Raw genomic sequence first — 15,896 nt, 5'->3', positions numbered from 1 at the left:
GAACTCTCGCTTATTAAACGAGATATAAAATGTTAAACAGAGACCCATTTTGTTAAAATGTAGACGAGAATACTTAAACAGGGACAACAAATGTTAAAATCTGTAACATCTCATTTCTTAAACGTCAACCCTCATTTGTAAAACTGCAAACCATATCAAACGAAACGGGAAATGTACATTATAAATATTACATCAAATCATAACAATCGAAAAACTAATTCGATAGTGTATACATACTGAAAATGCAAAAACAAAACAAAACCCTCACCGAGAAATCCCCTGCAGACTTTCAATATCTTCCAACAAAAACAGGAGCACAAAACAAAACCGAAAAAAATCTTTCTTTTAGTATAGTAGCAGCTTAACATAAAACCATACTCAATACCTTAGATTTCAAACTCGATGAAATCGCTAACTAGTCAGCTGGAGGACTTCTCCTTCCGGATCACCGTGGAAAGGGAAAAAGTCGATGAAATGCCGATTCAGAGGCTTCACGAGAGAGACAACTTCGAGAGCAGCTTGAAATGGAAAAGTCAAGACGTGAGTTGAGAAAAAGCAATTAAACTACCCAATAAATTGCCTCTCGGGAGTTACCCACGGAAAACCGCCCACTTCCTCTCAAATCGCCGAGATGGCTACAACCACGACTCCCCATGCAAGGGCATTTTCGTCTAAAAAATTTGAAACTCACTCCGTTCACATCCGTTCATGCGGGTTTGGGGTTTGAAAAACATAGACTTTTAAAAAGGAGGGTTTTTGTGATCGCAGAAACTAAGTGTTTTTCAGCAATTTTACAAACTTAAAGCGGTTTTTTTGGCAATTTTAATTGAGTCAATTTAATCAATTAGCTTCCAAATCTCAATATCAGGCACCAAAGCAAATGAAGGATACATTTATTTTATTTTATTATTAAAAAATGAAAGGTTTTTAATTTGAAAAATATATATTTACGTATTAACAGATTTTGGTGTAAATGAAAGAGGTTTGGATCAGTTAATTGAATGGATTTGAGGTCAAAGACTATCAATATAAAAGAAAAAAAAACTTAATGAGAAAATATTTAAAAAATAAAAATTAAATAATGTTTTTTTTTTCCATTTTGCTTATTTCATTTATATTAACATACAAATATTTTTTGTTCGCTTAAATTAAAAAAAAGTAATTATCCTATGGGACAATGGCACAGAATATAAAAAAAAATAAAAGCGTGACATTTTAATTTGACAATTTATTTTTAAATATAAAAAAATAAATATGAGATGAAATATTAATACTGAAAAAAGAAAATGGATTAAATCCAAATAATAATAAATAATAGTTTTTCAAATAGTAATAATTAATTAACTAAAATTCAAGGGGTATATATGCAAGATTTAGTATTCTCCGTCAAACAGCATCCAGCGAACGAGGCTTATCACGAGACCGTTTTTTATGTTCTCCTCCGTCGCCAATCCCCAAATCTCGCATCCAAACCCTAACCCTAACCCGCGAATGCCAAGGCCTTGGGGCCCGGATCCAGGGCTGCGACCTTCTCCGATCTTCAATCCCTGATGCGCGGACTCTCTCGAAACCCGGATGCTGGGATCGGAGATGGCGATTGTGCCGGCGATCTCGGCGGATGGCTCCTTCGCGGAATTGGAGGGCGTCGGCGATTCAGTGGAGTCTTTTGTCCGGTTGTTGGAGACGCAGAAGGAGCTGTTCCACATCCAGATCGATCAGCTTCAGAAGCTTGTCGTCACCCAGTGCAAGCTCACGGGCGCCAATCCTCTCTCGCAGGAGATGGTTCGTTTTCACTTCTCTCGGTTTTTTTTTTATTTTTTTATTTTTTTTTATGCTTAGAGGGTAATGCTTGACTTCCAATTCTTTAGGATAATTCTTGGATTTTGCCCCTATTTTGATGTTTGGATCATATCGAAGAAATCGATTTGCTGAACTTGGGCTGTTTGAATTTCTATTCACGCGGCAATTTTAGTAATATTTGTTGCGGTTTTTATTTTAATCGTATTTTTGAAAGAGAAAGTAATTATGGTATTCACAAAGCTTCTTGAATAACTCAACCATGAACGACCATAGGTTGTTTATCTCTTCCAAGAGAAATGACCTGTTAAATGCATAAGCTGTTTTGTAATTGAAGTTATGGTTTTAGCAAAAAAGTTATTTTTTTTTTAAAAAAAAATTCTTCCAAGCTAATAAATGTGTCTCTGTTGTATGACATTTATGGATTAGTCAAAGGAATTATTATTAATCTTTCTATTAAATGTGTTTCTGGAATTTCACATAAATAGAATTTCAATAATTTTATTATCTTTTTGAAGCTAATTTTAATTATGTTTATTGAACTGTCTGTGTAGCGTTGGCTTGCATATGCACTGGTGATTCAACTTTATCGATGAAGAGAAATGAGAGAATTGAGAATTTTCCTATGATAGAAACTAAGTTTGGAAATAATTTTTCCTACCATTAAAATTGATTTTTTTTTGGTAATAATGATAAAGTAGGCTGCAGACAACAGATTTTGAACTATTGAATTTTGATTTTTGGGTCTCAATCTGATGACTAATGGAATTGATATAGGTCATCTGCTTCTGTAATATATCTTAAATTTGCAAATTCATAGTTATATTGGTAGTTGGAAATGTCAGAGTCTACTGGATATTGTACTAATGACGCGACTTAAAGGTTGTGTGCATGTGCTGGCCTATTAATTAATTTCCCCCGGACACCCTGTTTCATTGTGTAAGTTATTGATTGAAACTCATTTTTTCTCTCCAGGCTGCTGGTGCACTGTCCATCAAAATTGGTGAGTCCTGAAATTTACTTGACCTAATTGATTTGATTTGTTAGACTTTTTTGCTTGTTTTTCAATGAATGCTTTAGTTTTGCAGGTTCTTAGCACATTTGTGATGGTTTCTTCGGTGATTATATATTCTTTTGTGTGTGTTTGTTGCTCATATTGTGAAGCAATGATGTAATTAATCAGGATTCTTGTATGCATATTTATTTTTTCCTGTGATAATTATCAGTCAACTTTTTCTTCTTCTATTTGTTGTGTTGCTTGTTTCTTTGTCCAGTAAGTTTGATTGTAGCTGATAGCTTGTGCTAACTATGACCTTCAAGTAAAGTGCTAATAGTATCATTTTAAGACATGCTTTGCAATTCAATCTCTTGTTCAGTTGTAGAGGCTCAGTGGACATATCTATACATGCTCATAAGTGGGCTGCCTATGTTTACCAGCACAATGGTTTTTGGCAAAGTAATTATACAAGGTTCATGTTATGTAATTGCTGCTTGAACAATTAGTAAATTTCATCTGATATTGAAGTTAAAGCAATGAAACTGTTCACATATTGCATTCTCAAGTGCCATTTTATGGTGTATTAGAATTGCAACTAGCAAGAAGTATGTATGCTATTCTCTTTTATGCTATTGAATGAATGTGCTGGGAAACCCACTTCAGAGCAGACCTTTGAATCTTTATATCGTTCATTATGTTATCTTTTTCCTTGTAAAGATCACTTGTTGCCATTACAGGTAAAAAACCAAGAGATTTGTTGAACCCTAAAGCAGTAAAATACATGCAGTCCATTTTCTCCATCAAGGATGCAATTGGCAAGAAGGAAACCCGTGAAATTAGTGCTCTCTGTGGAATTACAGTCACTCAGGTTTTTGTTATGCTGCACATTGATACTATTACTTACTCTGTTGTTATTTAGCTTTTTTTTGAAGTGTTTGGCTCATAAAGTATTTTGACGTTTATGTACTTTTTTCCAAGGTTGTCAGACCCGGCCCGGGCATTGACCCGGTTAAGGCCAGGGGTCAGGGGTCAATGGGTTCGACCAGGTCGAACCGGGGTAGAACCGGGGTCAATAATAAAATATAAAAAAAATATTATAATAATTAATAATGAACAAATATAATATTAAAACTATAATTATAATATAAAAAATTACTCAAATTTGATATTTAAATTGATAAATGACCTTATATGCACTAGTGTTTTCTAATTATGTCATTTATTTTTAAATTTTTTTAAACATTTACAAATTTAATATATTAATATATAATTATTGAACTTCTCTCGGTGTTTTTTATTTATTTGTTTGTTTATTGGTTGATTTTGTCAGAATAGATAAGAAATTTAATTTACTAATTTTTATCTTTTATATGGATGATACATTTTATCAATAAATTATGTAACTTACCCAATTTCAATTGAGATTTTATTTTGTTTTAAATTTTCTTATATTTTTTATTTAGTTAGAATATTTTATTTTTATATTTTATAATAAAATTACACTCATTTATTGTTTTATTTTTTTAATAAATTAAATTTTAGAAAGTATTTAGTATTTACATAACATATTAATAAATTTTTTTTTTAAATGCTAATTTTTTTGTTGGTATGTTTATAATATATATATATATATATATATATATATATATATATATATTGTAATTCCATTTATTGATTATAAATTAAAAAATAATATTAATAAATATACATGATTTTGTAGTTTCTAATGAGAAAATAATAATAAATTATTAAATATTGTAAAAAAACTCTAATATTGTGACCCGATTGACCTGGCCGGGTCAACCGGTTCCCGGTTGAACCGGGTCACCGGGTTAACACCGGGTTTTTCCATACCCGGTTCAATGGGGTATACCCGGGCCGGCCACATGGCCGGTTCCCGGTTTTTCCGGTTAAACCGGCCGGTCCGGGTTTGACAACATTGCTTTTTTCACCAGTAGAAGGTATGAGATTTTATGCTTTAAATTAAGGCGTGCAATAAATTTGTGCTTGTTATTTTGTATTTATAGTTTGAAATCCTTTGTATTCCTCTTGGAGTATAAATGGTGCCCCCTGTTGTGTGCATTTTGCTTTAAATTTTCCTTTCTTGCGCTGCCGTTTTGTGACTTAGGATTTCTGTCTTTTAGTGGCCTATTTCCCCTTGAGTCTATGGTTTTTTTTGTTTATTGGGCTTGAAGGTTGCTTAATACAGGCTTTAAACGGCTGTTAGCTATTTCAAAGCAGATTTAGAAGCATGTGAGATTATCTGATTAATATACATTTTGGATGGTGTAGCAATACCAAATACTGATGATTATTTATAGCTTTGATTTTTTTCCCCTGAAAGATTTTTCATTGTACACGTAATTGTAAACCCATTATTGTTGTGAAGGAAGAATCAAGGACTCCTTTATAAAGTTGGAAGTTGATTCTTTTCCAAATTTTCCCTTTATGGTCATTTATGCACATGTTCATTGGATGTGCTTAGGAGTTAGGATCTTGATATCCATCCATTTGTAATTTTGATCTTTCTCGATTGTAAACTAAATTAGTTTTGGCTGATATTCATAAATGTATCAATCAGTCATTTGTCTCATAAAAAAAAGGGGAAAAAAGAAGAGGGATGATTCAGGCCTTGCACGGCCCTCAAATGAGGAGTTAGTTTATACTGCGGACTTGCTAACTTGCTAATATCTGCCAGTAGACCTAGCTTTATCTATTTCAAAGCGTAGTTGTTCAAAAGTTCTATGCAACATGTATGTCTTATTTTATTTTATTTTTTTTTAATTAAGAAAATGTTTCTAGTCTTTTTTTTTCTTTAAAAATGCTGAGTAGCTGTGTTGGCTATGCCCCATGCCTGTATCTTCTACCCGGTTCATTTGTATAGCTTGCTTTCTTAACTGGATTTGTCATCATTTCTAGAACTCCTTAGTCACCAGATATTGATTGGTGATGCTTGCATGGAATCATTTTCGCTTAATAATGTTTTGTTGTATTCCTTTTTTTTTTTCATTCTTTTCCTCGGTAATGCATAATCCTTGTGTATATTGTATTGCAACACAGGTCAGGGAGTTCTTTGCTGGTCAACGTTCCAGGGTGAGAAAGCTTACCCGTGTGTCTCGTGAGAAAGTAACTCAATCAGAAGCATCTAAGGAACCCTTAGATGTGTGTCCCATCAGTGTCGAGCAGCCTTTGCCTGTTGCCATTGAAGCACCCGCAAGCTTGAACACTGTGAATCCTATGACAGTCCAACATTGTCAGGTTCTTGAGAACTATGGGAATGCAAATGCCACTGAAGGCGGGCAACAGGTTCCTGTAAATTCCACTGAAGTTAAGACTGCTCAAGAAGGTGCTTCTTGTTTACCCCAAGAAGAAGCTATAGATGGTATTGATTCTGAGGATAAAAAATTTCTGGAGAATATTTTCAATTTAATGAAGAAAGAAGAGACATTTTCAGGGCAGGCCAAGCTTATGGAATGGGTTCTTCAAATTCAGAATATAGCTGTTCTGAACTGGTGATTTATGATGCAGTCAGATTTTCCAAAGATATGTTTTGATATTTTGTGTTACCTGATTATAAGTTTTTGATGTTCCTGTTCAGGTTCTTAACTAAAGGTGGTATACCCATTTTAGCATCATGGCTTAGTGAAGCTGCTCTTGAAGAACAATCAAGTTTGCTTCTAGTCTTACTCAAGGTATCCATGCTATCTCGTAATGCTCTTTGCCATCAAATTTTGCTTGTTATTTTATAATTGTGTTTTCCCCTCATGTACTTCATAAACTTGTTGTTGTGGTTAATAGGTTCTATGCCACCTGCCTCTGCATAAAGTGCTGCCACTACAGATGTCAGGCATCTTGCAAACAATTAACAAACTGCGCTTTTATAATAGGTCATCAGGTGTGTATGTGCTTAGTGCAGCGGCCATAACATCAGTGTTTATCTTATTTTTTTAGTGTTGGTTGGTAGCTTTTTTTCTTTGTAAATAACTTTGATTGTGTTAACAAAACAGAATTTGCTTTATACCCCATCAAAACTTAAAATTAACCTAATAGTCCGTTGTGTAAATTATCTGATCTTAAAATTATATGGCATTTAATATAAATTTCTTTCATATATTAGCTCTCGGTTTTTATTTATCCCATTAGAAGTGCAAGTGGCTGTGTCCCTTCAATCCACATTTAAGACTGAGCTTTGAACCAATCCCCTTACATGTGCTCGCTTTTAGTTTCCTAAAACCTTGCTTTACTCTTTAGCTATGAATCATTGGAATTCTGTTGATTATTCTTTTTGTTTGTTTGTTTTTGTTTTTTGTCTTCAGCTGGTGATAGTTTTCTTTGTTTTCATAACCTGGTCACCTGGTCACTTTTGAAATTTTTTCACATATATGCGCATGTAATAAGTTCTTATTTATTTATTGGTATGAAATTGATGGTGACCTTTTGGAACTCACTTATCTGATTTGAAGATCAGACATATCAAACAGGGCGAGAATCCTTCTGTCCAGGTTGAGCAAGATTTTTATTCGGAACCAGGCTATGAAGAAGCCGACTTTCTCCAAACTGCCCAGAGATGTTGATAAGGAAATCATTCGGAAACAAAGGCATGTGGATTTCTTTCTTACACTGAAGACGGGGGTGAATTTTTTGATGTATTTGTTTTAACTATTATTTTTTGCTTATAGGATCAGTGAAATCCTTCTGAGTGACGAATCATGGCAGTCCAAAATTGACATCCCTGTAAGCTACTCATGATATTATATTATCAGCAGGCTCTTAAATTTCTGTTATCACAATAGGTGACTAGTATTCTTTTCTTGCTTTTAGGAGGAAATACTGGCATTGACTGAAAATAATGACATGAGCAGGTATAATATTATTATGGTTTTATTATTTGGTAGAAAAGGAGCTTCTTTGTTAAACTTGCAGATTCTTCCTAAATATCGTAGTGACAAAGTGCTATTGATTTGCGCAGGAGAACAGAGCCCAGACCAGGGCTGAAGCTCCTTACATCATCAGCTGATGAGTCAAACAAAAGGCATAGTCAGAGCGTCTCAACTTCCAGTATCCTTCTGCTAAAAACTGAAATTAAAGAAACAAATTATCTCATCTTTTCTTTATTACTACTGGCTGCAGTATCTCATTCTTTTGCCAGTGAGGTTCCATGCCAGAGAACTGGGGATGGTGTGACACTGGGCCGGTTTATTTATTTTTATTTTTTAGTTTGTGTGTGTGTGTTAAGCGACCATCCCTGGTGGTTGTTAGATGTTTTGTATTTTGAATTTTGGGAGTGGTTCTTATGTATGACCACTATGGTGTATTTTTAGCATTTCTGATTTCTCCATTTGGGGCTTGGACTTGATCATGAGAAAGCTAATAACCAGAAGCAAGACCCCTCTTTTAAATAGGAATGGCTTACATTAGATCATTAGAGAGGAATGAGGGCCTTGGAGCCATGCTGGACTTGAGAACTCTGTGCGACACAGACATGTAGGACATGGGTTTCATATAAGGAAAGTGGGTAATTGTCTTTGTGAGGTTTTCCCTTAGATGCTGTAAACTGTATTTGTCACAATTACAGAAGGTTTCTACAAAATTTGATATGGGATTTGATTCCCCAGGAAGTATTAATATAGCAAGTCATATGCTGATACTCTCTGAAGCCAAAAAAAAAAAAGTTCTCTTTTAGTTAGTTTTAGCTGCCAAGAAACTTCTGATTGTGTTAGATTACTAGTCGAATATATTTTGCTCAAATTATTTGTATTAGATCAGATTTATGTTAAGTTTCTATATTTGGATTTTTGGTTTATCACTTCCTTAATGGGACACAGAAAACAAGCAGCGCAGAAAAGTTCAATTGGTGGATCAGCCTGACAGTAAAGCTGCTGGCAGAAGTGTACAGGTTGCAAGAGCAGGGCCTTCAAATCAAAGCCGCCCAATGTCGGCTGATGACATCCAGAAAGCAAAGATGCGAGCTATGTTCATGCAAAACAAGTATGGCAAGAGTGATGTGTCGACCCCTGAAAATCTTGGGCAAAAATCTGTAAACCGTGAAATATCTTCTGCACAAATTATCAAAACAACGCCTTCATCTAGAATAGCCCAGCTTCCTCATACGAAAAGGAATGAGGATAAGAAACCTCTGATACCCATTAGGAAACCATCTCCTGTTAAGATGGAAACCGACTCAAAGCCAAACAAAACTTCTCGGGAACACTTACTGGAGAGGTTGAAGAGTGTTCGAACTCAATGGCACAGCCCACCAGGTACCGTAGCTTTGTTGCACTGCATGTTTAAGTTTGTCATGTTAAATAGCATGGATGTTGGAGGATCTATATGGAACCCTTCGGAAATTTCAAGCGAAGGATTTTTATCATCTTTCTGGACGTTATGGAGATTGGCCAGGAAAACCAGCTGGACTCTCTTTCTCTGTCTCTCTGTCTCTATCTCTCTATTGAATATTTATCACAGCACTTGCTTTGGTTGGGCTGGGTATGTGGAGGAGTTCACCACAGGCATTGGTGAAGCTATTTTTCTTGCAATATTTGCAACCCGCCCAGCGGCTACTATTCAATCTTGCTAACAATGAATGGGACATTAGTGTAGAACTTGCTTGGATGAGTAAAAAGTATCTGGATTCATTTAGTTGTCCTTCCAGAAGTTCCATTTATGCTGTATTAGTAGTAATCCTCACCATTAAATTTGACTTGATGCCGATACAAATATCTCCTGAATAATTTGGCCCCGTCCTAATCGCTTTGATATAGCCCAACAAACATGATATTCAGGTGGTCAATTCAACCAGATTCTAACCTGAATTTACTTCATTTCTATATCCGACTCCCTTTTCTTTATTTGGGTAGAAGTTTACATAGTTGAGAAAGCCATTTCTCACTGATTCATTATGTGGGATGCATTATAACTATAGACTATGTGGTCTCTGGTTTGAGTATATGGTGGTTCATTTCAATCTAGAACTATCATTTTTATTGTATAATTATGGTTACATCAAGCGGTCTGTGGAAATCACATCCCTCAGACTTTCAATGCTGTGGAAAATTGTGTGCCAGTTGTCAGTTGTGGGTGGGTTTTAAGGCGTTTGCAGATTTGTCCTCATTGGCCTTTGTAATGATCTCATGTGTTGTTTATTTAGGCTGATGGCTCCCTGTGATGATGGTTTAATTTTCTTTGGGTTGCCTTGTGTTAATTCTTGGTTGTTCTGCGCTGACCGAGGTTGGGGTATTTATTTTTGAGCTGAAGTAACTAGTATTCTGTAACACAATGTTAGCTAACTTCTTGGGGACAATTAATTTGTTGGAGTTAATGGGTAAAAAATGATGTCACAAGTGTTCTTTCATTACTTCTGCACAAAAGCACCTTCCATAAACTTCAGTATGCATGTTGGACCCAATCTCTGGGACTTACCTTAACCTCCTTTATTTTTATTTTTTATTTTTATTTTTATTAATTTTTTTTATTTTTTTAATGTTGTTCTGAGTTACCAAAAAAATTGTTTGATGGTTAGACATTAATTTCTTGCTCAATTAATCAAAAATTCTGCTGATGTGAGGGTATTCAGAGGATGCAATTGGTTGGGTGTTGTTATTTGGTCTGAATCATCATCCATTTGATGAATATGTTTGGGAACAGTATTTGGTTTTTGATGGTTTTCTCTTTAACAATGTTTAAGCAGATCTTGTTATACAAAACAAAATCATACTAACAATGAGAGAGATTACACATGCACCTTGATGTTTTTGTTATTTAAATTTTATGCCATTATTTTTGTTTCTGGGAGTTACCAATGCAAGGCATTGTTTGACTGAGAAATTCTTGCTTTTGTTTTGACTGGTGTTCTGTGCAGAGGTGAAGATCAATTCATTGTGGAGGGTTGGAGCTGGGGAAAACAGCAAGGAAGTTGAAGTGCAGACAGCGAGGACTTGCCGGGAAAAGGAAACATTGTATGCAAACCAACAGGAAGTGCCTCCCAATCCAAAGGAGCCTTGGGATACGGAAATGGACTTCGATGACAGCCTCACTACAGAAATACCAATCGAGCAGCCACCCGAAGTTGATATTCCTGAATCGTCTTCTTCATCCTTGCCCAATGGCATCATCCAAGCTTCAAAAGTGGAGGTCCCGCCAACAGCAACCTCTTTGGCTCCGGCGATCAATAATGCACCACCTGAAGCCGATATGGAGTTGCTAGCTGTGCTTCTGAAAAACCCTGAGCTGGTGTTCGCCCTGACTTCCGGCCAGACGAGCAACATGACCAGCCACCAAACAGTAGCCTTGCTGGATATGCTCAAGAAGAGCGGAGTTGGATTCGCTCAAAGCTCTAGAGAAATTCAAGAACCGACATCGCTTCCATCGCCAACCCCTCCCTCAGAATCAAGGGTGGGTTATCACTAAACACCATTGATTGATTCATTGCTATGTATTCTAAACTTTTCCTTGTTTGGCAGAGCGAATGGAGATCGGAGCCGTCACCGTTCACCAGAAATCCACCTCAGCTACTGCAACCTCCTCATGTGCCCGCCGTTGTCTTAACAATGCCTCAGTTGACAGTAACAACAAACTTGAACCCTACTACTACACCTCAGAATCACACCCTCATGAATCATCAGGCTTATAAACAGCTTCCAGCTGCTACCATGTATGCTCAACAAAGCTCTAATACAAGTGCATATCATTCATCTCTGGCACAAATGCACAATGCTTCTACGTCTTTGTTGAACTCTACTATGCCTACTTGGTTGCCGTCTAGTGTCGCCCCGAGTACTCATTTTGATGCTAACCAATATAACCACAGAATGTATTCAGCCTCTCAAGGCCAAATGAATGCAGTGAGGAACAATGCTGAGTTGTATTCTAATAGAGGACTTCCAGACTCTAGAAGGGAACATGGCCCAAGTTACAGGCCGGAATGGCCTGCAAATTGGAATCCCGGCGAGCATCGGGACTGGCAAAACCGGCCTAGTGATGCTGGCCGGAGAGGGCGAGACCGAGATTGGAGATGATTGATGATCTTTTGATCATTAGTTTGTACATTAATTTGTCGGCAGGCAGACGAGGATTTAACAGATGAGGATTCAACAGAGCTTCCCAGTTTTGTTTCCTGCTGATCAAAATTCTTGTTTACATGTTAGGATTGTGAATAGGACTTAGGAAACAAACACTCATTAAATCTTTGAAGACATTGGAAATATGAGTGGTGGTGGTGGTCTACCTCCAGACAATTCTTGTTTCATTTCATTTCAAAGGAAAAAAAAAATGAGAATTTTAGTTTTCTTTGAATTAAGTCTTTCATTGTTGAATCGTTGATCATTTGTTCCTGTAATAACTCTCGTATTTATACTTTTAATCTTGGTTTATCCCCCAATAATTTATCAATTTTGTGATTTTTACCATCCATATTTCAATGTTATCTATCCCATCCAAATCTTTTATTTATAATTCAGGGTAAAAAATATAATATTGGATAGATAACTAATTAATACTAATTAATTTCTTGGAAAAAATGGCATTCTTTCGATTCAGTACTTCAAGATATTTTAATTCTTTCTTATCCGTATTATTGAAAAATCTTCAACATCTTGGTGGTTAATCACAAAAAGACTAATCCATAGTCACTTCCATCCTCATCTAATTTCAAATTTTTTAATATAAAATGTTTATATAAGTAATTAGAATTTTTTTTTAGTAGAGTAGATAAACCACTTATTTATTCAAAAAAAATCGGTACAATAAGATAACAAAAACAACATAACAAATAGACAAAATGAATATATAACAAAACAACGAACAAATACAACAAAAAAATGCAATAGAGAGAAAATAACAAAAAATAGAAAGAAACAAAACAAGAAAACAATCACCAGAGATGATGCACTCCCGCACTTACAAACAACAAGGAATTGAGAAGAGAAAAATTACAATGGAGTCAACGAAATCCACCTTATTTATGATAACAAAATACCCACTCAGGTTGTCAGGATGAAATGGATCACTCCTTCTCAAGTGAACGTGCCAAGATAATTTATCAATCGGCACTTTCGAGAAAATCAGAGAAAATCAAGAGGCAGCGGCCTCTATAAATGCTTGGCTGGGCCGTTCTCCTACTCAACCACCAGCGCTGCACGCATTCCTCGGCATGGAAGCCCTCCCCTACCCGTGATTGCAGCAACCCCCTACTGCGACAGCAGCGGTCCCAGAGCCATGGCGAGCCTCCGGCAGTGGCGCCCACCGGTAACATTAGGGCGAAGATGTCAGCGCCAACTCTTATGCGGGCGTGCAGGATATTGATGACCGAGTTTCCTCGGCTTGTCGCTCGTGTGGGTATCTGGAAGGGCGTTCGGCCAGTTGCGCCATCCCTCGAAAGAACCGAAAGCACCGGGACGAGCAGGGCGTCGGGATTTTGGCGAGCGAGCGACATCATCGGGAAGGTCGTTCAAAGCGGCCACATTCGAAGAGACTTGCGAAAAAGAGGGAGAACAATCTGCCTCTGTCTCCACCGTCGGTGACGATGAAACAATAGCATGACACCATCGGTAGCGATCTTTATTCTCGAGTCTGCATCGCCGTTGATGACAGTAGCCGTGGCGGTGGAGGACATCGTAGATGATGTGGCCGTTGCGCGGTTGAGAAAGGTCGTTGACTCTCTTCTCGATGAAATCGTCGACCGGGTGGGCAAAACAGTGCAGGATGCGGCATCGAGATGGACACGATCCACGAAGGTCGAGAACAAGTTAAGGGTGTGTCTCCCAATGATCTTTGTTGTCGTGGCCCGCGGTTGAGAAGATCGTCGAATCCGTTCTCGTGGCAGTGGCATCTGATCCCGCATGACCAAGCGGGGACCCGATCCCACCACAACAAGAACCATGTAAGGAAGTGTCTGCGGTTGATCTTTGTCACGTCGTCCCAGCGTCGAAGCCGGGACACAATCCCACAACGAACAACAATGTAAGGATGTGCTGCGGTTGATCTTTGCCATCGCGATCGTCCGCGTCGAAGGAAGATCTTGATGAAGACCCGACCGAGCAGCGAGAGAGATGATCGAGGCGATCAAAAATTGGACGGGGACGGCTCGGAAAGCTTTTATTCGAAGAAGAAGAAATGGGTTGGCTTTGAGTCGTCTTAACAAATCTGGCGAGGGAGTTGATGAGGATCTTCCTCAGGCGCTCTATGGGACGGAGGTAAGTGTAGCGTTTTTATGATATTGTTTAAAGAGTTTCTTATAGTGTTTAACTATTACCTAATAGTGTTTAATACCATTATGTTATCATTTAAGTTTTAGCCTTACTCGTTTAATTATATATAATATCATGTAACAATTGATAATATCATTTAAATATTTACTGATATGGTCTTCTAATATACATTATCGTTTAACCTCGACATCATCGTGTGGAAGAATGATGTCCATCGTCACTACCTGTGACGAGGTTATACTATGACTCGAGGGGAAGGAGATGGTCGTCGATGATGTGATGGGCGCTTTCATGTCATAATACAAAAAGTCGGCTGAGCGAAGAGCCATATCCTTACGAAGCGCGCCTCCATCATCGAGACAGCTTACTTGTTGTTTATGTATCAAAGCGAGGGACGGCGCACATGACACAATTATGGCTATGATCGGGGATCTTTGTCGCATGACTGCGTGAAGTTCAATTAGTCAGTCCTCCGATAATCATGAATGGCCACTTCCAGTAGCCGTCGTCACAGACGATGATAAACAAGAATACAGGGCGTTATTCTTCAGTGTCAGGGGATACGATAAGGAGCGCGTTGGACATGGTAAGTTCTTTAATTATGTCAGATTAATATCTGTTTGGTATTTAAATCGGTATTCTAATCTCGACTTGCATATCTCGGCATGGAATCTATTCGAAACCTTTGTGTCGATATGGAGTTAAGCGAGTCGGCTGACAGACAAAAGTACCCGCTCGTGCCGACCACGAAACCCACGCCAAAAACAAGGAAGCGTCGATTGCGCCGTCTACGTCATGCGGTTTATCGAGCGATGCTGTGAGGGTGAGAAGTTACAGCTACGCGAGACGGGGCGTTCCTTACCTCGAGATTACGGTATGTTACCGCATACTTAAGGAGGGAGGCGTGGCGTCCATGACAAAAGGGGTGTCGTCTGGCGGGTTAAATTACATGTTTTTGAATAACATGTCTTGTATGTCGTCATCGATTTTGTTTTCAAATGTAAATCACGGACAAATTCAATTCATTGTTTTCGTGTTCGAAGAACATGACTTATATATCTTAATGTAAATTTTGTTTGTTTTGAATTGTAAAGCGGGTTAAATTCCATTCGGTTTTTATTTCATTGTTTTAATTTACGTTGTGATTGTGTACATTTCACTTTCATTGTTTAAATATAGTATATATCGTTTAAACATCGGTTTTAAATATTTCAAATTACGAGTGTACCCGTTTAAAATAACACTTTCTCTGTTTAAATGAATGCACTATTGTTTAACTACATACTGGAAGAGTTGCCCATCAATACACAATTCAATTCATTGTTTTTGTTTTGAAGAACATGACTTGTATATCTCAATGTAAATTTTGTTTGTTTTTCAATTGTAAGGCGAGGGTTAAATTTCATTCGGTTTCATTTCATTGTTTAATTTACGTTGTAGTTGTGTACATTTCCGTTTCATTGTTTAAATATACCATATATCGTTTAAACATCGGTTGAAATATTTCAAATTCTGATGTATCCGTTTAAAATAACAATGTCTCGGATGTAAATACATTCAATTAGATTATAAATACACAATGTTTCCCCAATAAGTCACGTCGGTTTATTAACAATGTCTAATCGGCGAGTTTCATTTCAAGATCGATCGGTGTGACGGGATCCTTAGCGTGAGGCTGCAGATGTAACTTCGCGGACATCAAACGCTGCGACTCGATCCTCTTTCGTCTAGGCCGCCCAGTACGCCTTCTAATCGCGGCGGTCATGACGCGAAGCTCCGATTTCCGATACGAAGGCTGTCGTCGTCGGGTATGGGGAATATAGCTTCCTTGTATGCCGGTTTGTGATTATCGGCGGTGAAGTACCAGCTCGTACATCGATGTCACGTTGGTGTGCATG

General features: G+C 37.4%; 1 protein-coding gene across 2 annotated transcripts; it reads left to right on the top strand.

Annotated features, from left to right (window-relative positions):
* The first annotated feature begins 1,409 nt into the window (after window positions 1-1,409).
* Window positions 1,410-12,038, top strand: LOC120264816 (homeobox protein LUMINIDEPENDENS-like). Of its 2 annotated transcripts, XM_039272668.1 has the most exons (14): window positions 1,410-1,782; window positions 2,773-2,800; window positions 3,532-3,662; window positions 5,855-6,176; window positions 6,249-6,306; window positions 6,393-6,486; window positions 6,593-6,689; window positions 7,263-7,392; window positions 7,474-7,528; window positions 7,616-7,656; window positions 7,764-7,852; window positions 8,620-9,054; window positions 10,653-11,185; window positions 11,254-12,038. In XM_039272668.1, the coding sequence occupies exons 1-14, from the start codon at window positions 1,576-1,578 to the stop codon at window positions 11,806-11,808; spliced, it is 2,775 nt and encodes a 924-aa protein (XP_039128602.1). In that variant the 5' UTR covers window positions 1,410-1,575; the 3' UTR covers window positions 11,809-12,038. The 2 variants fall into 2 exon arrangements, with proteins under 2 accessions (XP_039128602.1, XP_039128601.1); XM_039272667.1 differs by having other exon boundaries at window positions 5,855-6,306.
* Window positions 12,039-15,896: the final 3,858 nt, after the last annotated feature.

This window comes from Dioscorea cayenensis, chromosome 7 (assembly GCF_009730915.1).
Source record: "Dioscorea cayenensis subsp. rotundata cultivar TDr96_F1 chromosome 7, TDr96_F1_v2_PseudoChromosome.rev07_lg8_w22 25.fasta, whole genome shotgun sequence".
NCBI lineage: Eukaryota > Viridiplantae > Streptophyta > Magnoliopsida > Dioscoreales > Dioscoreaceae > Dioscorea > Dioscorea cayenensis.
This window is presented reverse-complemented; position numbering and strand designations above follow the sequence as displayed.

What these genes read in the sequence shown, in the direction of transcription:
- LOC120264816 (XM_039272667.1), top strand. Translation starts at nt 1,576, where the DNA reads ATGCTGGGATCGGAGATGGCGATTGTGCCGGCGATCTCGGCGGATGGC. An exon ending in GAAAATAATGACATGAGCAG is followed by an intron (nt 7,657 to 7,763) that starts GTATAATATTAT and finishes TGATTTGCGCAG; the next exon opens with GAGAACAGAGCCCAGACCAG. An exon ending in TCAATGGCACAGCCCACCAG is followed by an intron (nt 9,055 to 10,652) that starts GTACCGTAGCTT and finishes TGTTCTGTGCAG; the next exon opens with AGGTGAAGATCAATTCATTG.